Source organism: Alligator sinensis, unplaced genomic scaffold (assembly GCF_000455745.1).
Source record: "Alligator sinensis unplaced genomic scaffold, ASM45574v1 scaffold673_1, whole genome shotgun sequence".
Taxonomy (NCBI): domain Eukaryota; kingdom Metazoa; phylum Chordata; order Crocodylia; family Alligatoridae; genus Alligator; species Alligator sinensis.
In genome coordinates, this window is record NW_005842829.1 from 586,065 (window position 1) to 610,380 (window position 24,316).

The following is a 24,316-nucleotide window of genomic DNA, read 5'->3' on the forward strand; positions in this document are numbered from 1 at the left end:
TCATTGCAGGCAAACAGATGATTTTCTTGCTGCTTTCCTGCCATGGGGATTCTTTGCCTGTAGTCTGAACTCATGCAAAACTTTTTCTGTCACTTGTTGGATAGGAAGCCCAGAGGCCATCACTGCAGCGAGAGCATTTACCCACCCAGCCTCCCTCTGGGGATCATGCTCTCAAAATAAGCACCCCTCTTGGAAATGGATCTCCCTGGCCCCAGCACGTGCCTGAAGGGCCTGGTGCAGGATTTTTAGTGCTTTACTGCTCTTGTGCATGCCCTGCAAGCCTTGCCAAAGCATCACAGAATGGGATGCTCTTGCTGGACGGTGGAGACAGTGGGCTGAAGCTGTTGAATCTTGGGCTCAGCTCTTCTGCCCCAGCCATGTGCTCCCTCTCTGCTGCTTGTTGTGTGGGTCTGTTGGCTTCTGCACTGTCCATGACAGAGCCCAGGTCTAAAGGGAAAAGCAGCTCCTGATTTGGGAGCGTGGAGCCAATGACAAACCCTGGCGATGGAGGGGGAAGTGCAGTTCGCCAGCAGATGGTCAAGGTATGCCTCTGCCCATGATGTGCCCCTTGCCATGTTGCGTTAGGGCAGTGACAACATCATGGCACAGTAGGGAGACTACTTTTTAAAAACGGAAAGGCAGGACACAAGCCCGCCTCTCCCCACCCCCCCAATGGCTGGAGGAGAGCCAAGCTGAGCCTGTGGGGGTGGGAGAGGATGTGGACTGCCCACTGCAGGCATGGGGCTCCTTGCCCTGCTGCTGCTGGGTAAGCAGGGGGTGCCTCACCATGGCAGTGCAGCCTCACCAGTGGCAGCAACACCGAGCCTCTGTGCCCTTCCATGCCGGCTCCTGCCCACTGGGCTGCACAGGCCCTGGGGCGAGGGCAGCAGGGCGGGGATCCCCGAACCCACAGTGGGCAGCCTGCCCCTGCCCTGTGCACAAGTCTGGGGGAGCATGTGCCCCCCATGTCCCCTCCCCAGGATTGTGCATAGCAGCAGGGATGCTTCCAGGAATGCTGCCAGCCCATAAGGGGAAACCTGCAGTTTCCCATGTTTTTCTGCGATGAATGGAAAACCCAAATCCTTGCACATGATACTGGGAATCCAGGACAAGTGCAGCTCCGGAGTCATTGAGTCCGGGACCGGGACTTGATGTTCCCTTTGGGGCTGTCCCATTGGGACTGTCCCACCCAATAAGAGACAGGTGGTCACCCTAGGGCACAGGGTTTGCCTGCACTGCAGCCCATGTCTGCATCTCAGGGGAGATCTATGCTAGCTCCTATGGCCACAGCAGTGCAGAATCAAGGACAGCCTGCAAAACCCAGCCAGCTCTGTCAGCAGCACCGAGCTACCGAGGGTGAGCCGGTCACTGGTCAGGTAGTCTGCACAGGCTGCAGTGCAGATGGACCCTTTGTCTCTGTCCCTCCTTTGTTCCTCTTAAAATGTGGGTACCCGACACTGCCTTCTTAGCCAATGCTCATGGTTCCCAGATTGCCAAACACTTTGAGGCCCTTCAGTGGGAGATGCTAGAGAAGAGCCAGCTGCGATTCACTGTTAGGACAAATACCTCTGGAGCAGCCTGGGCCTGGTGAAGAAACCCCTTCACAGGGATGCAGCTCACTCCCAGCTAAGCCTGCTCCACAGGGAGTGCCCCATCCCATCCCTTGGTTTCTCAGTGCAGGAGCTGCTCTGGCCTGGCCAGGGAATGCTTGGTAGGGAGGGCAGGGGCCTGGCATGTTTCTCTGACTTTTCCATTCCTGTCCCTTGCCAGAATTCCAGCTGTTTTCAGGGGCCTGGGAATACTGCCCCTGGCCCCTGAAATGTGGCACAATTCCTTTATATTTAGTCACAAGCTTGTATCTGGTGGCTGCTGCAATGAGAGAGCAGATCTGTGTGGCAGAGAAGTTACCAGATGGAAAAGGGTTAATGCAAACTCTTCTCCTCCTCCTCCTCCTTCCTCACATTCCCCTCCCTGCTCTGCTCATCTGGCCAGAGTGGAAGCAGGCAGGGGCTGGCAGCGAGTTTGGCTCATGTCCCAGCACGACTTGCTTGTGGTACCAGGACGAGCACCCAGTGGGGCAGGGGGAGGGGAACTCTGGAGTGGCTGCAGCCGGGAGCAGAGATCCTGGGCAGCAGCGTAAAAGGAACGCTCTGCTGTCACAGGGAGCAAGACCTCCTGCTCTCCTCTCCCGGGACTGACTTCTTTCCTCTCTTTGTGTTTATTGAAACTCCTCCCTGTGGCGTCAGGTTTTCCTGAAGGAAGCTCTTGAACAGAAGCTGGAGAAGGACCGGGAAGAGGAGTTGAGGAAAGCGGCTGTTGTCATCCGAGCCCACATCTTGGGCTACATGGCAAGGTCAGTGCTGAGAGCTGCTCATTTGCCGGGGGTCCTCAGCCCACCCCCTCTGCCCTCTGGCTAGCTTAGGGCACCCCCTTGGCATCCACCCCCTCTGCTCTCTGGCTAGCTCAGGGCCAGCCCTTCTTCAGTGTTGTTTCTCCTAGAGCCTTTGTCATCTCCCCAGGCCCTCTCTCCCCACCACCCGCTTTGCACCTGCTCCCCACTTCGTGCTGTATGCTGCATTTCCCAGATCTTTGCATAGGAGCCCTGCCTCTTCCTCTGCCTCCATCCCCCCTGCGGTGGCTCTCCCTGTCTCTGACCTGCCTGCATCTGAGTTTTTTTGCACTCACTTCTCCCACTCATGCCCGCTAGGCCCCCAGCACTCCCTGCGCATCCCCTCAGTCCCTTGCCCTGTTCTGCCTTGAATCACCAGTCTCTTGGCCTCCCTGTCTTTTAAGGTCAGTCCTCAGAACTTGCTCCTTCTGACTTGCTTTTCACTAGCAACCTCGTCCCAGCAGCTCCGTGTTTCACTGCTCCCCCAACTGTGGTAAGGTTAAAAACCACTTGCAGGAGACCCACCCCTCTGCTGCCTCTGGCAGTTCATGCACCAGCAGACTCTCTGTGGATGGTAACATGCATGGCTTGCTGAGACAGAGGCCTTCTTAGGCCAGGTGCACACCACAAGCTTCTGCCAGTCAGGGACATGGACGTGGAAAGGCCTGATCCACCCAAGAGAGCAGGGCACGCAGGAGCCCCTCAGGGAGATGCAGGTACACTCACACAACTTATTCTGTTTGGGCAGGGCAGTTTTGCAGTCCCTGTGCAAAGCATGATGCTGCTGTTGGTGCAGCTGCTGCCACACCAGGAATGCTGTGCTAAAGGGGGTGCCAGTGTATAGCTCCAAGGGAGATGCTGCCTCAGTGCTTCCCCTTTCTCCCTCTGTGTGAATGCTTTCACTGGCTGTGTTGATGCTGTGCATTTGACTTAAGTTCCTTGTGCCAGGAACCTTGTCTTGCTTTGCTTTTATATCGTTAGTGGGCAAGGAATGCCACAGGCATTGCATCCATAGTAATAATCAGAAGCTGCCAGGTAGTTTGGACGGAAGGGAGTTATCACATAAAGTAAAACTAGGTTGTAAGCAGCAGTATCAACAGCGAGCTGGAATGTCCTTCCTGTGACTTCCTGGGAGAGCGAGACAAGACCATACTGCAGTAATGTTGTTGTGGGCAGTAAGTCCAGTATCACTCCCATCTCCATATAACTGGGTACCTCGTCCCACATGTTCTCTGCCAGGTTAGTCTTTAGATCAAGTCGTATTTCATGAGCCAGAAGGAAAATCTGCCTAGAGCAGCTGGTAGCAAATGGGCATTGTGGGGGGGGTGGGGAGGGAGCAAGCAGGAAATGAGGAAGTGTGTGAAGCTGAGAGGGTTTTCGGAGAGGATTTCCCTGTTGCGCTGTCTGCACTAGAGGCTTTGATAGAGGGGAGTTCAGCATGGGCTGTAACTGTCCTGCGCTGCCATATACTGCCTCAAGCACTAGCTGTTCCTGTTAGGGCTTCACAGGTGCATGAATTAATCAGGGCCCCGTGTAGTAAGGTGGCTATGAAGGAGGATGTGCCCAATTGACAGGATTTTACTAGCCTCTGCCTATACTGCCTCCAGGGGCTTGTTCTCCGGTTCTGATGGAGAGGCCTGGAGGGGTGGGAGGTACCAGCACTGGCTCTGCTTTTGCTCCGCTCTCTCCTCCTGAGCCGAGCACACTGGAGTGGTCACTGACGTGTCATGTCTGCATCCAGAAATCAACCCTGTGCAGATGGCCCCGTTTGTTTGCACAGCTGCTCCCTATGTGGCACCCAGTCACACCTTCCACTTTGCCACTGACATATCTGGAGCTGCCACTAGCCCTGCAGGGCTCCTCTGGAGCTGGGGCTGTCAGCTGCGCTGTGTCCTGCAGGGCTCTGTGGTTCTGCGGCAATGAGACACACTCTGTCCCAGGTGAGCTCTCTGCTTCTTGGAGGTGCAGCCACTGTGTAGCTGGACACGGGCAGCTTCAGCAGAGGAGCATAACTGAATTCTGAATGTAGAATCAGGACCCTCTGCTAATCCCCATGACCCCCCAAAGAATTTGTAGGTGGCCACAAGATCACCCCTCAGCCTTCTCTTGTGGAGGCTGAAGAGATCCAGGACCTTCAATCTCTCCTTGTAGGGCTTTTCCTGCAGGCCTCTAACCATATGAGGAGCCCCCCTTTGGAACCTCTTGAGGTTGTCCACATCCCTCTTTAAGTGTGGCACGCAAAATTGGATGCAGTGCTCCAACTGCGGCCTGACCAATGCTACTTAGAGGGGAAGTATCACCTCCCTGGACCTGTTCGTTATGCACCTGCTAATGCATGATAAAGTGTGGTTAGCTTTACTGATCACTTTGTCACATTGGCAACTCTTGTTCATCTTGGTGCCAACAATGACCCTTACCATTGCTGTGATGCTGAGAAGGTCATCCCCCAGCCTGTAAGTGTGTTGGTGATTCCTTTTCCCTAGGTGCAGGACACTACACATGTCTTTGTTGAACTGCATCATGTTGTGTTCTGCCCACTTGTCCAACCTGTCCAGATCTGCCTGGATTCATTCCCTGCCCTCTTGTGTCTTGACTTTACCCCATAATTTGGTGTCATCTGCAAATTTGGACAGAGTACTCTCCATGCCCTCATCCAAGTCACTGATGAAGACATTGAACAGCACAGGTCCAAGGACCAAGCCTTGTGGGACTCCACTGCCCACATCTTTTCAGGTCGATACTGACCCATCCACCACCACTCTGGGTGTGATCCCTAAGCTAATTTGCCACCCACTTGACCATGTAATCATCTATGTCACAGCCGCTCGGTTTATGTATGAAAATAGGATGAGATACTGTATTGAAGGCCTTCTTAAAATCCAAGTAAATGACATCTACCTCAACTCCTATGTCTAAGCATTTTGTAACCTGGTCATAAAAAGAAACAAGGTTAGTCAGACAGGATCTACCTGCTGTGAATCCATGCTGGTTGCCCTTCAGCATTTATTTTTCCTGCTGGACTCCCACAAATGTGATCCTTAAAATTTTTTTCAAAGGTTTTCCCAAGGATAGAGGTGAGACTAACCAGTCTAAAGTTACCCAGATCCTCCTTCCTCCCCTTCCTGAAAATAGGGACCACATTGGCCCTTTTCCAGTCCTCTGGGACCTGACCTGAGCACCACGAGCGCTCAAACAGCTGTGTCAGTTGCTCTGCTATGACATTGGCTAATTCCTTCAGCACTCTTGGATATCCAGGCCTGCTGACTTAAACACATCCAGCCCCTCCAAGTGCCTCTTCACCAAGTCGTCGCTAACAGTCCGTGGACTATTGTCTCTTTTGTGCCTCTCTGTGATCCAAATGGGAGATTTGTCTTGAGCTGTGTTCAGGAATACAGAAGCACAAAGCTCATTGAAGAGCTCAGCCTTGTCCTCCCTATCTGGCACTAATTGCCCTAGTTTGTCTTGTAGGGTCGAACCAAATGATCATTTTTCACAATGGAGGAGGGTAAGCAGTGGGGTCCCCCAGAGGTCTATGCAGGGACCTGTGCTGTTCAACATATTCATAAGTGATTCAGGAAAGTGAGTGAAGAGTGAGGCAGCAAAGTCTGCTGATGCTACAGAATTATTGTGGGCAGTCAAATCCAGATCTGAACTGGGAAGAGTTGCAGACAGATCTCATGGAATGGAGATTTGGCTCCTGTTCTCATTCCCTAATGATGCACACGCATTGGTGGGCTCTGACTTAGCACTTGCTGCTCAGGAAAGAGCTTTTGAAGTCATTGTGGAGAATACTGTAAAAGAGGCCAGAAACCTTTTGCCAGTGTGGGCCTCACTTTGCAGTCTAGCCTGTATGCTGCTGGCTGCAAGTCTCCACCTGTGGAGCAGCCAGCTGCCTGCACTTACCCTCAGTGCTGATCCCCAACCCTGCTGCAACAGAGTAAGTGCCAATGCAGTGGAGCAGCATGCTCCACAGTGGAAGGACATGCTGTGGAGGTCATGGGCGGCAGGGCACAGCCATGCATGGTCAATGGTGCAGTCGCGTCTTGTCCTGTCTACTGGTTTGGTCACCCCATCTCAGAAAGGGCATACTAGAACAGATGCAGCAGAGGTGAGCCAGGATGCTCTGGGATATGAAATAGGTTTGTACTCAGAGAGAGACTAAAAAGGCTGCATCTCCTTACCTTGGAAAAATGCTGCTAAAAGTCTGTAGCAACACAAACAGTGTAGCAAATGTGAATAGGGACTGTTATTTATGGATCATACATGAACTAGGGGACACCCCATAAAGTTATCATTAGGCAGGTTTACAACAAACAAGATCAAGTACATTGTTACACAGGACTTAATTTACATGTAGGACTCACTGCTACAGGATATTGTGGAGGCCAAGAGTATAACTGGACTCAAAAGGGTAGTAGACGCAGTTATAATGGACAGGTTCATCAGGGAGTATTAACTACAACAGGCCATCTGTAACCTGCTGCTGGTGTCTGGGAGGGTAGGACAGGGGCTGGATCTCTCTACCATGTTTCTTATACTGTTCCTCTAAAGTAGGTGTTGGCAACCTGTGGGCCATGGGCCAAATCTGTGCAAGTCCAGCCTGTCCCAGGCCAGCATGTCAGATCGGTTGGCTCACAGCTGCTCTGAGGCTTCCCATGCCCCTGGCAGTGCCCCTTCACAGCCCTCTCTGCTGCTCTCTGTGCTTACCCTCCCTGCAGAGGAAGGTGAACACAGGCAGTTTGGCAGGTGCTAGGTCACAAGCTCTGACCTGTGGTGGCAAAAGGTTGTTGACCCTGTTCTAAAGCATCTGCTACCTGCCACTGTTGGTGACAGGCTGCTGGGGTAGATGGGCCTTTGGTTTGACCCAGTTCTCATGTTCTAGCAGAGGCTGTTTGCACCCCACTGCAGGGTGAGGGGGAGATGGGACAGCCCAGGTACTACTCCTTTGAACCTCCTACTCTGTCACACTCTTCCTCTCCTCTCCACCGTGTTTCTGCCTCTTGGCCTGATATTGATGGAAAATTAGTGATGTCTAAAGTATTCTGGTCCCAGCTGCTACTTGTGGATACCTGGCCTCATTGTGGCCAGCACAGTGCAGGCACAGAGGTTCATGCTAATGCCAGATGAACTGTCTTGAGGCCTGAGTGTAGTTTGAAGGTGGTCCAAAGCCCAGTGTAGTAGGTGCAAGGGGTATTTTTCTTATAGAGGTTCCAGGAGCACATGGGGAAGGGCAAGCAGGTCTGCTAGGCTGCTGCCACTCTAGCCTTTCTTAGACAGTGATTCTGGCAAGGATCGTTGTGGTCTTCCCTTGCAGTCTCCTGTATAATATGGGCTGTAGGATTTGCCTGCATTGATTTATTTTTGAACCAAAGTATTGTTTTTAGAAGAAAACACCTTGTGTTGATGGAAAAAAAAATCTCCAGCAATGGAGAATTCCCCACTGCCCTAACAAGTTGCAGCCACGGAAATAACTTACATCACAGAAACTGCTTGGTTTTGCTCTTAGGAAGAAGTATCGGAAGGTGCTAGCCAGTGTCGTGATCATCCAGAAGAACTACCGTGCTCATTTCTGGAAGAAGGCTCTCCAGCGACTGAAGGCCTCTGCTATTGTCCTGCAGAAGCACTGGCGTGGCCAACTGGCTCGCAGCCTCCATCGGCACCTGCTGCAGCAGGAACAGAGACGAAAACAGGAGGTGGAGGAGAGAAGACGGCAAGAAGAGGAAGAACGGATCAGAAGGGAGGAAGAGGAAAGACAATGGCAAGAAGAGGAGGAGCTTAAAAGGAAACAGGAGGAGGAAGAGGAAAAAGAAAGGTACACGATGGTCTCCTGCATGACTCTTTTGAGGCACATGGGTGGGGCTTGGCGTGACAGTATTGCTCTCAGGCTGTGGGGAAACAATTGCATGAGTCTCATTCTGGTAACTGCATGTGCAGGTCTGCATAGGGCAGGGTTGGAATTGGGTGCAGGTGTGGAGAAGCTGTGGGGGAAATGGAACATTCATCTTCCCTTGGGAGAGGTAGGCCTCCTGGTGTTTTTCCTCTTTGTAATATATTTATGGAAGGGAGGAAGTTCATGTTCCTCTTGCCGTCCTGGGGATGCAGAGAGTCCTTGTTCATGATCTCTAGCACCAGGAGCTGATGTTGACTGACACAGAGTAGCAGACTCATGGAACATTGATTTGCCCAGTACAGCAGGTTTTTGAATGAGACAGACAGCTTACCGGTGTGGCTACTATGGGTCATGTGCTCTTTGGGTTCTGGGGAGTGCCAGGGCCCGATAGAAAATGTACAGGTATGGAGCAATGTTTAAGTAGCAAGACACCTGGCCCCTTGGCATTGCCATGTCAAGGGGTACTGCTCAGTTTTAGTGCTTGACTTGCCTACATTTTACACAGCTTGGATGCCCCTCATGTTTATTATTGAAAACTATTTACATTGGTAATTAAAAAAAGATCCCTAAAGTTGTAGGAACAGATATTGACACTTAAAGACTGAATCACACCACATTTGAAATTTCCTGCATGAAAAATTATTTTGTGGCCCTCATTCCAGGTCATAGAATTATAGAAAACTGAAGATTGGAAGGGATCTCAGAAGGTCATTTAGTCCAACCCCCTGCTCAAAGCAAGACCAGCCTCAACTACATCATCCCAGCCAAAGCTTTGTCTAGTTGAGTCTTAAAAACCTCCAAGGATGGAGACACCACCACCTCTCTGGGTAGCCTGTTCCAATGCTTTACCACCCTCCTAGTGGTAAAGTTCTTCCTAATATCCAATCTAAATTTCCCATGCTGCAACTTGAGACCATTGCTCCTTGTTCTGTAAAGGTCCTTGTCACACATTGCGATTTGCAGTTGGGTCTTGGCAGTTGCAGCATGGCAAGGGGTCAGATAAAATACCTAGAACAGGGAAACTTGTTGCCTGCCTTCTTAGTGGACACAGGAAGCAGGTAGCTCCTGGGACTAAGAGTGAGTCTCCTGAAGCCAGCAAGACAGCAACTCAGATCTGAAACTTGTCCACTTCAGCAAACATTGGGCCCATTTCACTGAGCACCACTGTTCCTCAATAGCCTGGTCACCCGGGCCAAGTTTGACCAGGTCTGGCCAATATGTGGTTTGAGGCAGTTGCTTTTCTGTCAAATGCTGGTAGTGTGATCTCAGATAAGGACCCTTCCAGCTAAGCACAGCACCCCCACCCAGCCCGCATAGGAAGAGCTGTCTAGTCTTTTAGCGGTTGCCCTAAAAAGGCCTCTCTCACTTGAATCCTTCTCAGGGGCATAAGGCCATGGCATGCCCTCTCCCGCAGTGGCTGGATTCTTCTCATTTCTTTGATTATACCTGCTCATCTCTGGCCTTAGAGCAGAGACAGTGCATGACAGACTTCTCCCAGTGGGGAAGGAGGAGCCATGCTGATGATTCTGGACTGAGTTCATTGGGGCTGCAGGGTCACTGATGGGCCAGAGGCTCTTGTGGGGATTTTCAGAGCTGTTGTCAAATGCTGATGCTCCTCACACTGAGAGGCCCATGGACAATTTTTGACTCGCTGCCCTGCCCAGCCTATGCTTTGTAGGTCAGCTACCTAATACCTTCCGTGCTAAACATTGCGTGACTTCCTTATTTTAAGAACTTTAACATCTGCACGGTTTGTGGCTGGAACTAAGAATCTGGGATGAAGAAAAAGCCGTGAGGTCAGGGGGTGTCTTGCTGCCTTCCTGTAAGCTTGCTTGGGTTGCACTAAATTATAAGCTATTGAATGTCACCGTTGCCTGCTTGTGTTAAGCTCAGTAGAGCTTGCTATGGGCAGACTGCTAAAACCCCTCCATATTTTATCAGCCTGATGTGTGCTGTGCCCTGTCATCTTATTCAGCATGCCACAGATGCATGGTGGTGACTGCTCGTTCTTCGTAAAGTGCCTCTTGGCTTGAGTGAAGATGCACTGGGGTGGGAACCTGGGGTATCATGATTTTTCTGTCCACTGGTATGAATAGTTCTGTGCCCTTTGCCACCCTTCTATTATCGAGCAAGGGTTCAGATGCTACTGAGAGGTTATGGAAGGTGTAAGATGCATTTAGATCTCTGGTGGGAAGGTCCAAGGCTCAGGCATGTAGTAAGCAGACATGACACAGGTTCTGCGTGTGACACAGCATGGCTATGTTAAATGCAGAGCAGAGAGGAAGTGCAGATACAGCATTGCAATTGTTCTGCTGATTCTTTTTTAAGTTTTCCTCAAACCTGTCAGTTGTGCATGTGGGTTCTGAGCCAATGACCCTCGAGATGGATGGGCAGCCTCCCCTTTGATTGGTCTTGGGGCTTTGGCCTAACTCCATGGTAAGCCCAAGTGACCCTGCCTTCCTGCCACTGTTACTGTTGTCCTTTCTCCGCCACTCCAGTTTCCTGATTTACTCCACAATAATGGTGGAGGGGAAGTTTACATTGTGGCAGGAAATATCATAGCAACCTTAGAGGAGTTTGGTGCCTTAGCTAAACTGGAAAGTGTCTTTGGCCATCCATGTAATGGCACCCTTGCTTCCACCTTACCCATGGAAAGATGAGGTGTCTGCATAATTTCCGGTGCATCACCCAAGAGGGTTGGATCTGTCTGACTGTCCTGTCTTCTTTTGAACAGAGAAAAGGAGCAACTGAATGCTGTCCTCCAGGTAGCTCAGGTAAGTTGAACTGCTTTATTCCTTCTGTGCGTCTCCTGTAGCAGTCTGCAGCAACTCGGGGGCCTCTGGTCTCCTTCACTGCCAGGGACAATGAAGGACAGCTGAGAAGTTTGGAGCTACTTGGCTCAACCACAGGCACTAGGTTTGTGTAGTGAGGCTGTGATTGCACACAAATATCCTCCCAGAGACCTGACACTTGTAACAGCATCTTCAGTCCCGGAAGAGGTAAATCCTCAAATCTCTCCTGAGTTGCCTTTGGAAATCCTCAAGTCCCAACACACAAATGGTGAGAGAGGAATTTTGGGGCTCTGCCTGCCACACACATGAGGGGAAAGGCAATTAGGTGTGTCCCAGAGTCTGAAAAGGGAAGGAGGAATCAGAGTGCTTCTATCCAAACTTTGGCTATCTCTGTTCATGCTGGAATATAAATAGCTGCAAGACAAATTCTCAAGTGAACAAACAGATGCAGAAAGGAAGCAGATGGCTGGAAAAAAGGAGATGGATACAGATTTGATAGTTTTCCATGTGCTGATGCCCAAGATAGGGAAGGGAGAGAGAGGATGCATGCGGTGGCTTTTTGCAGAGGGGGAAGGGAAGAGACCTGACCTGTGGGGAGGAAGAATTGGAGGACTCAGGCCTGCAGCCCCTTGTAGACCTGCTCTTAGATTGGGTATTGACATCATTTCTTTCAGGTGGAGGTAGAAAGGGCCCAGGAGGAGGAGACCCCACTGGAGGAGGAGGAGAGATGTCAGATGGAGGAAATCCTGAGGCTGGAGAAGGAGATTGAGAAGCTGCAACAGCAGCAGAAGGCAGATCACATGTCCATCATCTGTGAAAACACCAGGAACGAGATCAGCCGGCAGCGAGAGGAGGAGATCCAGCGGCTGGAAAAGGAGGCATCCAGGGTCGCTCAAGAATTCTTGGAGCTGCTGGACTTTGGAAACCTGGATGAAAGTGTGCAGGGCCTGGAGCGCACACTCTCCAACGAAGGAACCCTCAGCATGGACTGCAGCCTTGTGGCGCCCCTGGCTGAGGAGGAGGTTGATGAAGGCTTTCATGCTGATGACGAGGGACCACCTGTCCCTGGCCTGGTTGGACAGGATGAGCACAGCTCCAGAGCCAGCGAGACATGTTCTGAGGAAGACAGAGGCATGAGTCGGACATTTCTGCTACAAAAGGAGGTGGAGATGAGGAATGCTCTTGGTCTGCCTCTGGAGAGGTCAGGAAGCCCTGAGGAGCACAGTGCCCTATCAGACACTGCCGAAAGTGTTTATAACACCATCTCAGAAACACTGAGGAGCAACAGTGGGGAGGTGGGAGAGCCTGTCTACAGCTTACCCCCAGATGTGGAGTCTGACTATGACCACGAGGAGTTTGATGGCTTTGGAGATGCAGGCAGCACTTCTGCTGAGCCCCTGAATGGTGAAGATGTCTTGAGGGCTTCCCATGGGACCAGCATGGGCTCAAACCGTGGCAGCCTGGACTCGGTGAGAATCTTTGTATTTCACTAAGAGTCAGTATTGCTTTGCTGGCATTTGTCACCTCTGTGCCTACAGTAATATCAGCCTGAGCCAGTTCTCTGGCTCTCTGGGTTGGAGTGCCATTACCTGCATATAATACTCTCTTTTCCCATATTCCCTGGCCAGTTCTAGAGCTGGGACATTGATGATGGGCATTAGGGGAGAGAAGGTGAGGTATGGGCAACAGGGAATTAACCGAAACCCAGAGATGATGAGGCTGTCGTGTATTGCAGATGCACAGTGGACAGTGGATTTCTCTGCAGTGTTTACACACTTCTCCACCCCATAGTATCAGAGTGCCTTCCAGTAGTGCTGGAAGCAGCGTGACTAGCATCCATGTAGTGTCAGTGGTCCCGTCATGGAGAGAGTGCACAGGAGCAGTCCAGGTCCTCCCCAGAGGGAGACGCGGGGCTGAAGAATCCAGTTGTCTTTGCTTGAGCCATTGGGCTCAGAGTAGAAGTCTGATGAGAAAATCCTCCTTCATGACTTCTCCTGTCACCCAATGTGGGCAGAGAAACAGTGGCTGCGACCAGAAGAGACTGGGCTGACCTGCCCAGCACAGGCCCCAGAACGCCCATGGTTTTCAGCAGGGGAACCGCAGGGAGTAAACGCAGCTCTGGGACCTGGCAAAACCCTGGTGCAGTTCCCAGCTGGGCCATAGATGTTTACATGCCCTTGGGCAGGTCCCTGAGCGATGGGGCTATAACTTCCCTCCCTCCCAGATACGTTGTGGGAATAAACCCTAGAGCATGAGTTGTTCAGTTGCTGTGGTAATGCACGCCATAAAACTACCACAGATCAGCAACTGCAGGGACCAGTGACTTGAGGTTGAATGAACTACTGTGTATCCGTTAGAAAGATATCCAGTGTTTGCTAGAGGATTAACTTACTAGCCCTTCACTCTTCGGTTCTAGTGACTAATTGTGATGACTGTTGAAAAGTTCCCTGGGTTTCCAGTTTGAATTTCTTTAATGTCAGCCTCCAGCCACTGGAGGTTGCATGTGGATCTTCTCTTCATGCAGCTACTTACATGAGCAAGTTGCCTCTCTCCTTGGTGAGGCCTTTCCATGGCAGACAAATTATTCTATCCCTTGGATCATTCCCACGTGTCTTACTCGGTCCTGAGCAATTTCTAACATCCGTTTTAAGACACCAACGAGAGACCTGGACGCCGAAGTCCAGCAGCCCCTGGGCATGAGGATTCCAGTTGTTCCAGTCCCCAGCTAGCAGGAGGAAAGACCCTGGCCAGTCTGATAACTAACCTTCTCAGGCTCGAGCAGCAGGATCAGAACAGCAGCAGCAGAGATGGAGAGGCAGCAATACCTGATTTGGAGAGTGGGGAAGAGAGAAAGTGTGAATGAGATAGGAAAGAGATGAGGAGAAAGTCTGAGTGAACGAGGAGAGGGAGAGCAAGCAGCGTGGGGACGCGGACCGCAGGGTATCACACTCTTGGTCAGCCGAAGGGAAGCCCTCTCAAGCCAGAGGGCACAAAAAGGAATTGGGGGTTGGGGAGTAGGCATGAGGGTGTTCCAGCTCAGGGCGCTGAGCACAGACCTTTGCAGAAATGCTGTGCGGCTGTTTCTTGGTATCGGTCCAATACAGCACAGAACCCTGTGGGCACCTGCCTGTCTGCGCACAGACTCGGGGGAAATATGGCTGCCTCTGCTAATGCCGGGACACAGTCATCAGGGTGGTGGAGGGGACGGGTGGGAGTTAGCAGTTAAAGCAGCCACCTCGGATTGAGGGTAGTTCAAAGCAAGGGAAGAGCAAGACTTGCAGCAGTCATTCAGGGCTCTGGATAGGAGGCTAAAAAACACATGTCAGTGGCTCTTACCTGAATCCTGTCCAGTTTTTAACATCCTTGTCAGAGGGCCTTGGCCTTAGAATAAATGTAGCCTAAGTGAACAGAAAACATTTAAGAGCTGTAGGAATCTCGCTACTGGATCAGACTAGTGCTCCTTCCAATCCAGCATCATGCTGTGGACAGTAGCCAATATTGTCACCCTATTACGAAGCACCTTGCCTGAGAGCGCACAGACTCGGGAGAGGGTTGGGAGGAGCTCTGGGCTGGACCAGCCAAAGGAGAGTTTCTTTCCAGCCCTCATGGTTGGATGTTGGTTTGTGCCACAGAGCAGGAGTCATCACTGTGATGAGTTTTTCAGGCATATTTACTACAGAATGTCTCCCTCCCTTCCCATATGAGAACTCATTGCCATCTGATATAATTGGCTTTTGGAACTGCTGGGTTTGGTGAGCTGTCAAGACCCTATTTTAATTTTGTTTGCCTTCTGTGAAAGGGATATGGCGGGGCTAATAGCTTGAGTTAAACATGTCCTGGTTCTGTGATTTGTGCATCTTAGTTGTGTTCTCATCCCCCCCCCCCCCCCCCTTTCCATTTAGTTTCTGGACAGTGAGGAGGAAGTGGATGTTTACATAGACACAGATGAAGAATTTTGCAATGGCCGAATCACCATCTTCAATGGCTCAGGACCACCCTACTTTCACAGCTATCTCTACATGAAGGGTAAAAGCCATAAAAGCATGGGAGTGTTTTTCTCTGTACCATCTGCCATCTCCCTCTGCCCCTTTCCTGTCTCTCTTGTTTACTTGCTTTCTCTCTGTTTACTCTCTCCAAACCAGCAAAGAAAAAAAAATCTTTTGTAGAAGAGAGATGTGGAGAGGGCTAGCATGGATGCCTCAGGCTGGGGAAACCCTTTCAGACCACCTCATCATGGGGAGGTTTTCACCTCCTGTAGGAGCAGTGCTGATCTACAGCAGTATTTGGGGGAAAGGAGAAAATGCAGAAATAGTTGGGTGGATTGTGAGAGGGCTGGAGAAGCTCTAGGATTCCTGGGTGGCCTCACAGGAGATGCAGCTGGGGAGGAAGGAGGGTTTCCTAGCGCTGGGGACAGAGCCCAGTCCTAGGACATATTGGGAAAGGCAAGTTCACATCCATGTTGCTTCCTCCTGCAAGAGGTAAGACTTCCCATAGCAGAAGTCCTTCTAAGTCATGGGTCCAGTTTACCCAGTTATCAGCCACCATGGAGGAAGGAACAGGAAGCCCCTTGGTGGGAGACTGTAGAATAATAACCTGCCCAGCAGGGAATTGTATTCCTTATCCCTGTACAGGGGGGGGGCGGTGAAAGAGGTGCATTGAAGCGGAAGGGCTTGTTCCCTTTTGGATTTGAATCTTTTATTCTGCATCATTGGAGGTTGTTGTCAGGGGCAGATCCAGGTTGCAGCAGTGCATTTGCATCCCTCTTTGACTGTTGCCCCACCCGAAGTTTAAAACTAACTGCCTGGCGTGGCAGCAGCATTTCTGTTCAGGCAGCAGTGAGGGAGTCACTTGATTTTGTGGCTCATAATCTATCTGATTCTTTTTACACTCTTCATTCCACAGGTGCTAACAACTCTCTCTTTGTGTTGTTGTTCCACTAATCAGTCAAGGCTTCATTCTGCAATTTTGCTGTCTATTGGCTGCTCCTGGTAATGTAGCCCCTACTTCAGAGCCCTGCATACTGTTTTTAACTTTAGCTAAAAACAGGAACTCAGGAGTGGAAACATTTACTCAGGTGAACATCAACTCACATCTGGAAATAACTTCCAACGAAGTACTGGATCCACTGTTAAGAGTCTCAAGAAGGCTAGAATGTTTTTTAGGAATCTGAAAGAGATGTACATGTAATTTGAATGACAATAGGACCAGAGGAAACAGCATCTTTTGCTTTACTTTTTTCCTAGTTTTCTGTATTTTTATACAATTCCAAGTATGTGATTATTTGTTTTTGCTTCAGTCTTGAACTGAATAATATAGCCCTAGCATCATATTAGTAAAGCTTCTAGTTTCTTTGTACGTGGAGAAAAATACGTGTTGTGTTATACGTGACAATGCATCCCTACCCATCTGCACCCCCTTTTTCAAAATCCTAGGCTTGCTCATGGTTGTTGTCATCCCTACAATCTGTTGCTTCAGCAGCAGTGATTTTCTGAGGAGTCTCAGGGAAATGAGTGCCTGAGCCCAACTGGAGGTTGTTTTCCGTAAGAGGTTTTGAACCCCTCTCCCTCCTTGGCTCCCTCAGCAGCGTGTGTAACAGTGGAGTGCACAGGCAGCTCAGGTATGGAAGGGAGAATCCTTTTGTCAGGTTTACATGTTCTGCCTTTCAAATTTATCAACTGCCCTTTTGCTCCTGGACGATGACAGTAAAGAAGAGAGTTTGGTTTACCTTCTCTGCTCCAGATTGTGGTATGGAGGGAGTGGCAGTGGCCACTGTACTTAGGCTGCCTAATACTTTCACAAATGGTTGCAAGAGTGTTTTTAAAAGGAGTCTAGCACCACTACTATTTATTGCATGGATTTGAAGTTTTGCAGGGAGAAAGTGTTGGGACTGTAGAGATGCTGCTTTTATTTTCCTCCCAAACAAGCTGTTGTGGTTTGGCTGAAATATATCATTCTGAAGGCTACCAGTTTTTCTTCATGGTAAAAGGTTTACAGGACCAGTAGTGTTAGGATATTTAGTCATGAACTATAGAAAATAGAGAACAGTGAGGTGGTAAAAATCTCTCAATGTTATTAGATAAGTAAAAAATAAAATCTGAGGGACCTCAGAGACCTACCAGTCAAGCTCAGCAGGCAACGTGGTGGTTGTTAAAATTCAGTGTTAAGAAAGGCCAAGAAGACGTTATAAACTCTTGCATATAGCCAGGTTGTCTCTTGACTGTATTCGCTCTACAAAGAAACAAAAAACCTCTGCTCAGTGTTCAGCAGCACTAAAAACCTAACAAAAAATTATGATTTATGAAGTGTGGAGTGAAAACTAATCCTGAGAATGCCTGAGTATTCAAGGAATAATGGCCACAAGTTGTTGGAGAGTAGGTTTAGATTAGACATCCGTAGGAACTGCTTCACAGTCAGGGTGGCTAGGATCTGGAACCGACTTCCACGGGAAGTGGTGCTGGCTTCTACCCTGGGGGTCTTTAAGAAGCGGCTTGATGCCTACCTGGCTGGGGGCATTTGACCCCAGTTTCCTCCTGCCCAGGCAGGGGGTCGGACTTGAAGATCTACAAGGTCCCTTCCGACCCGACTTCTATGATTCTATGATCCTATAATGCTGTTGCCATGGTGTGAATCTGCAGGTTGCCATCACCGAACACATTCAAAATTGTTGCTAATGATGCAGAAAAGACAGTTGTGATCAGTTCAGATTCAGGATGATGTACTCCTGTTATCTGGGAATGATTAGCTACTTTCCAGCCCATTGGCAGTAGGAGAGGATGTTTAAGTAGATAATTTATACTTGGGAGTCTCAGAAACATAGGCACCAACTTTGGTCTTTGCCGGTGGGTGCTTTTTTTGTGTGTGTGTTCCTGCACCAACGTCTGTGCATGCCCAGAGGAGGCAGTGCATGACTTCAACCTGGCTCATGCAATATGGCTTGTGGGTGCTGAGCACCTGCTAATTTTTTTTGGTGGGTGCTTGAGCCCAGGAGCACCCATGGAGTTGGTGCCTATGCTCAGCAGAATTGGCTAAAATTATTTAAGGAGGTCTGTGGCCTAATGAGTGCTAATTTTTAAATAAATCTTGAAATATGGGTAAGTTCTAGAAGAGCATTAATTTTATCACTGTTTTAAAAAGGCAAGCAGAATGCCCCAAATAATGATAGACACCTGCCTTGGTGAAAAAAGGGGAAAAGGAAAAACTGATATAGGATTCAACTAATCCTAAGAATTCAAGGCTGGGAATAAGATCAGTGACAGTTCAGCATGTTTGTTGGAAAAAGAATCACATCATGTGATTTCCTTCACTGGTGAGAGATTATCAGGATAACCAGTAAACGTGACTGTGTGTGTTTTATCAGTGTTTGGCAACATTCTGATTTTAAAAAATAGTACTATATAAAGCTTGCATGATACAAGAGCAGATGTAATTCAGCATTTTCATCAATGACCTGGAAGTATTTTAACCATGGCTAATTAAAACTTGTGACTGACACACAGACTGGCAGGAAGGTAGATAATGATGAGGACAAGGTAATCATGCAGAATGATCTGGATCACTTTCTGAGTTGGGGCCAGTTCAAACAACATGTATTATAATATGATCAAGTGTATGTGCATATATCTAGGAACAAAAAAAGTTGTCTGTACTTTCACAGTGAGGAGCCATACTTGGGAAAGCAGTGAATCTGAGGAAGATTTTACTCTGTGGGAATGCCCAAATGAATGGTGGCATCATGCACTGATGGAGAAACTGCAGAAGGTTCTGTGGGTTAGTCATATTCTGTTTTTTGGCAGATCTCATCCAGTCTTTAAACTGGAAATGTCACGATGATCCTGCCTCAGGCAGGGAGTTGAACGAGATGATCTCCTGAGGTTTCTTCCAGCCTGACTTCTCTACAGCTCCCTATGATTCAGTGAGGCCTGTTTTCATTCTCCAGCCTTGCAATGCTCCTGGTTTCCAGCAGACCATAAAAACTCCGGGGTGCATATTTTTCATAGCATCTTGGAACTTCAGAGAAACTGCGAATCAGGAAATAAGATGCAACAAATTCAGCAACTTTTAAAACACAACAAAACAGGAGTGAACCTAGAATCACAGGGAGCCTGTGCATGTGCAGGACGCCTGCTCCAATGTGTTCAAATAAGAAATGGGAATGCTTCAGTACCCTCACTGTCATAGATTTCATAGACATTAGGGCTGGAAGGGACCTCGGAAGATCATTGAGTCCAGCCCCCCCGCCCGAAGGGCAGGAAGTCAGCTGGGATCATAGGATCCCAGCAAGATAAGCATCCAATTTATTCTTGAAGGTGTTCAATGTAGGTGCTTGAACCACCTCCGATGGCAAGCTGTTCCAGACGTTGGCGGCTCGGACAGTAAAGAAATTCTTCCTTATGTCCAACCTGAAACGGTCTTGCAGTTCGACCTGTCATGTGTATTCAGTGTCTCCATGCCTCAAAATAGCAGAGGGGGTGCTTTAACTAAAGTGTGTCAAACAAGCTTTAGTGAAAGTGCCCCCAGCACCATTTTGAAACACGGGACCGTGAATACATGAGATGCTGCAGGTGTTAATTTAAGGGGTTAATACCCACAACCAAGGAGTTTTAATCAACATGTCCCCACACACCCTGGAGCATGTGTATAGATTCCCATAGGGTAGGGAAGGACTCGGAGGATCATCTAGTCCAAACTGTCACATGATTGCAGTTTGCTGCTCCTAAACCGTCCCAGACAAAATACTTGTTCGGCCTCTTCCTGAAAGCCTCCAGGAAGGATTTCACAGCGCCTCCAGGCAGCCTGATCCGTTGTCCTACTTTTCTTTCATAAGGGAAGTTTTTCGTGAAATTTAATCTAAACCTGCTTTGCTGCATATTAAACTCATTGCCACGTGTCCTGCTCCCTGTGGCAAGGAAGAAAAATGTTTCTCCATCTTTTTATGGCAACCTTTTAAATATTTGAAAACTCTTTTATGTCCTCTCCTTCTGAAGCTCATGTTTTCAAACTAAACTGGTTTAGTGTGCTTAGTCTCTTAACCTTTCATGCCAGCCTCTTATCACCTTTTTGCTTACCTCTATTTTCACTGCATTCTTCTTACAATGCATGCAACACTTCTGTTAATGCAGCTCAAGAGTACATTTGCTTTTCTTCTGACAGCATCACATTGTTGAGTTTGTGATTCATTATAGTTCCCAAATCCTTCTTGGCACTGCTACTGCCCAGCCAGTTATTTCCCATCCTGCTTTTCATAGAATCATAGAAAATTAGGGACCTTGGGGGGTCATCTAGCCCCACCCCCTGCTCAAAGCAGGACCATCCCAAACTAGATCATCCCAGCCTGGGCTTTGTCTAGCCAAGCCTTAAAAACCTCCAAGGATGCAGATTCCACAACCTCTCTGGATAACCTGTACCAGTGCTTCACTACCGTCCTCTTGAGAGAGTTTTTCTTAATATCCAACCTCAACTTCCCTTGCTGCAACTTGAGCCCATTGCTCCTTGTCCTGTCATCTGCCCCCACTGAGAACAGCCCAGCTCCGTCCTCTTTGGAACAACCCTGCAGGGAGTTAAAGGCCATGCATTTGTTTTCTCTTTCCAGTTTATAGCAGCTTACACTTGTTTTTGCTGTATTTAATTGTTTTCTTCTCTTCAGTTCTCCAATTTATCCAGATCCCACTCGATTTTATTCCTGTCTTCTGTACTATTTAGTTTTGTCATCTGCATAGCTGAGCAGTGTACTCTCTATCCCTGCAACCAAGTTCTAATAAAATAATTTCTGCCCATTGTGTTTGGTTCATAGATGAGTTCTGTTCTTTCCCTGTACACACTGAATACTAGTCTTGGTTCTGTCCCTCAGCCTTCTGTTCCCACTACATGCAGCTGAGAGCTGAATTGAAAAGGCATCCCCACAAGGAGTAGGCTAAGGAAATGGACGAGCTGGCAAGATTCACAGCATCGTGTACTTTCTCCTTTTGCAGGAGGTCTGATGAATCCATGGAGGCGACGCTGGTGCGTTCTAAAGAACGAGGCTTTCATGTGGTTCCGAACCAAGCAAGAGGCCCTGAAGTCTGGCTGGCTCTATAAGAAAGGGGGAGGCATGTCAACCCTGTCACGCCGTAACTGGAAACGCCGTTGGTTTGTGCTTCGAGAATCCAAGCTGATGTACTTTGAAAATGACAGTGAGGAGAAGCTGAAGGGGACAATCGACATCAGAAGGGCAAAGTAAGTGAGACAAGTGAACTTGTCAGAATCCATAGCTGGGGATTTTGGCTGGGGATTTTGAGCCAGTGCTCCTGCCAGGACTAAAAACCAGAGGTTCCTGGTTAGGTGGTCTTGCCTCTCCACTCAGTCGGACCAATTGCTGCATTAGCATCAGGGTGGAATGTTATCCCTGTGGCAGAAATGCCACCGTCGGTGCCCCTCTCCAGAGACCTCTCTCTCTGCCAGCCTGAGAGGCTGCTGTTGAATCCCTCAGGGCGGGGATCTCCCTCCCTGGTCTACATGACAAAAGCCTGGTGCCTGGGAGGTGGATGCTCTGGTCACCTGGGCAGGGGGGAAAAGCCCGGCCCTGCGCGCAGGCCCAGGTAGCCAGGGATGCTTGGTAGATTGGTCGGCTTGTGGCCAGCATTGGCAGCTTCGATTGGACCGGGCTGCTGAGGTCAGAGAGGTTATTTAAGGGCCCGGGCCAGGAAGAAGGCAACCATTAGCCATGCGGTCACCCAGGTGAATCTGAAACTGGCTCTCCCTCATCACCGCATGCTTCAAGAGTGACCTGCATCCAGAGGAAAACTCCAACCACCTCTGGATGATGCGAGTGAGTTAAGCTACTCGAGATCCGATTAGATATTTAGCTTACAGTAATTCAGATGCATGTTTAAACGGCTACCTCAGCCACCCTGGTTTGCTCTATGGGATTCCACTGATATTCCTCTGATATTGCTCTACCTTTTACACTGTTTCCGCCCTACCCCCTGTAATCAATAAAGTTCTCCTTTGTGACCGGTGTGGGAGACTTATTGAGGGGTGGGTCTAAGTTATGCCGAGGAGGCCCCTTAGGTCTGCGGACTAAGGGAGGCTTCCCTAATCAGCCCCTGACTTGGGAAGTGCCCCAAGTGCTTATATTGGGTCTAGTACCTATTGGACTATCCAAGGTGCGCAGAGCCAGAATTGAGTCCAGAGCCTTGGATGGTGGCAGCGGGAACCCCAGGCTAGCGGGTGTGCTCCAGGGAAGGGGTTGGCCGGACGGGAGGCACCCCAGGGAGGCACTCGGAGCCTGGACGGTGGTCAGGCACAGGGAGGTGGGCGGCTCAACGCAGGAGCGCCCCCTACTGGCCTGCCACACGTGGTGGCAGTGGTGGGATCTGAATACCCTGCTGTATTTGAGGCATCATTTGGGAAAAGGAATAGAGTCACTGAAATCCCTTGAGCAAACAATTTCTAATTTGGCATTGGGTCGACTGGATAGGGTAGAGAGTCAGGATGGCGGACGAGTATGTCCGGATGACTGTGCCCGAACTGAAAGAACTGGCAAAAGAGAGAGGCCTTCACGCGACGGGAAGGCTAAAGAAGGATGAGCTGATTAAACTCTTGTGTACCGGCGAGTCAGGACCAGTGTGAGCTTCACGCTCATCAAGTCCTGAGCTCGACCCAGGAACACCTACCCGCTCGCCAAGCCCAGAGGCTGCCGGGAGATCACCCTCCGAGAGGGAGCGGCAGAGACTCCACGAGATAGAGCTGAAAAGGATGGAGCTGGAACAGAGGAGGATGGAGTGGGAAGAAAAGAGGGAACAACGACAGCTGGAGGCCCAGCGCGAGAAGGAGCAGCTGGCATTGAAAAGGCTGGAGCTGGAAGAGAGGAGGTTGGAGAGGGAAGCCCGGTTGGAGGCACAAAGGATGCAGCACGAGCAGAAAAAACTGGAGGCTTAGCTCCGTCTGCAGACCAACGGGGGAAACGCGAACCCTCTGCAAGCGTCCAGGGAACAGCTCAAACTGGACATCTCCGCCTTTGCTCGCTACCAAGAGGGAGATGATCCTGCGGTGTTCCTAAGCAACTTCGAAAGGCAAGCCCAACAGTGTAAGGTGCCGGAGGAAAAGATCATGATGTACCTGTCTGCGCTGGTAGAGGGCGACATGGCGGTGGTCCTGAACAGCCTGCCCTCAGACGCAGCTGATGACTATAATGCCTTCAAAGCTGCAGTGTCTAAAAGGTTCCAGTTAGGACCAGAGTATTTTCGGAAGAAATTCCGGAATATGCGCCCACAACCAGGCAAGTCATTGACTGATTATGGGGTCCTGTTGGACGACACATACATTAAATGGTTAGCCGAAGCCAAGGTTGACACTTTGGAAAAGGCACGCTATCTCATGGTGCTGGAACAATTCTATTTTTGGTGTCCGAGAGAGGTTAAGACCCTGGTCAGGGACAGGGACCCCAAAAATGTTCAGGAGGCCGCAGAAATTGCAGACCGACTGTTGCTAAACCGTGAGAAGCCTCCCTACTCTGGGAAGGAGCAAAAAGGGTTCCAAAGAGGGGGGAAGGGAGGCCCAGGTCAAAAAGGGGAAAGAGGGCCACCTCCTGCAGAGCAAGGCGGCCCCAGATTCGGACAGACCACCCAATTTGGAAAAGAGGGGGTGCTATAACTGCGGGGAGCCAGACCACATCAAGCCCAACTGCCCAAAGCTAAACCCTAAACTCAGGCCCGTCAGGCATGCAACAGCCATGAGCAGTGAGGGGGATGGCTGGAGCCACTCTGAGGGGAGGGTCTGTTGCTAGAGGATCACGAACTCAGAGGAGGTAATGGCCCCCCACTGGACCATGATAACGATAGATGAGAGGACCCTTGTGGGGGAACTGGACATGGGGTCCAGTGTGACATTAATCAATTCCAACCTTGTGTCGCCCGCAGACATAATCCTGGGGAAAACCCTCACTATTCAAGGAGTGGGGCCCCCACCTCTGACAGTACCAGTAGTCCGTGCCCCCGTTATGTGGAACGATTGTGCAACGTACCTGGAAATGGGGGTACTGGAAGGGACTCCAGTCCCCATCCTGGTGGGACGGGATCTTATGGGGCAGGAATCCCAGCTCTGGAGGTGGGAACAGACCCAAGAGCCAAAGCCCTGCACTGTTCATGCGGTGACTCGCCTGCAGAGCAGGAAGGCCAAAGAAGGGGGGTTAGAAAACCCCCAGGAGAAAGCCACACCATTGGCCGCAGGGGAAGGGACCCCTGCAGACGGCGATTGCACCCTAGTCCC

The 24,316-nt window shown here is 49.9% G+C and overlaps 1 protein-coding gene across 1 annotated transcript in view; it reads left to right on the forward strand.

The window, feature by feature from the left end:
- LOC102373761 (unconventional myosin-X-like) overlaps positions 1-24,316 on the forward strand; it is a 178,577-nt gene that overhangs the window by 101,886 nt on the left and 52,375 nt on the right. The window contains exons 23-28 of the mRNA XM_025191530.1: positions 2,247-2,353; positions 7,896-8,201; positions 11,014-11,053; positions 11,746-12,540; positions 14,974-15,097; positions 21,040-21,283. Coding sequence (XP_025047315.1) covers positions 2,247-2,353; positions 7,896-8,201; positions 11,014-11,053; positions 11,746-12,540; positions 14,974-15,097; positions 21,040-21,283 — 1,616 coding nt within the window. The remainder of the gene's footprint in view (positions 1-2,246; positions 2,354-7,895; positions 8,202-11,013; positions 11,054-11,745; positions 12,541-14,973; positions 15,098-21,039; positions 21,284-24,316) is intronic.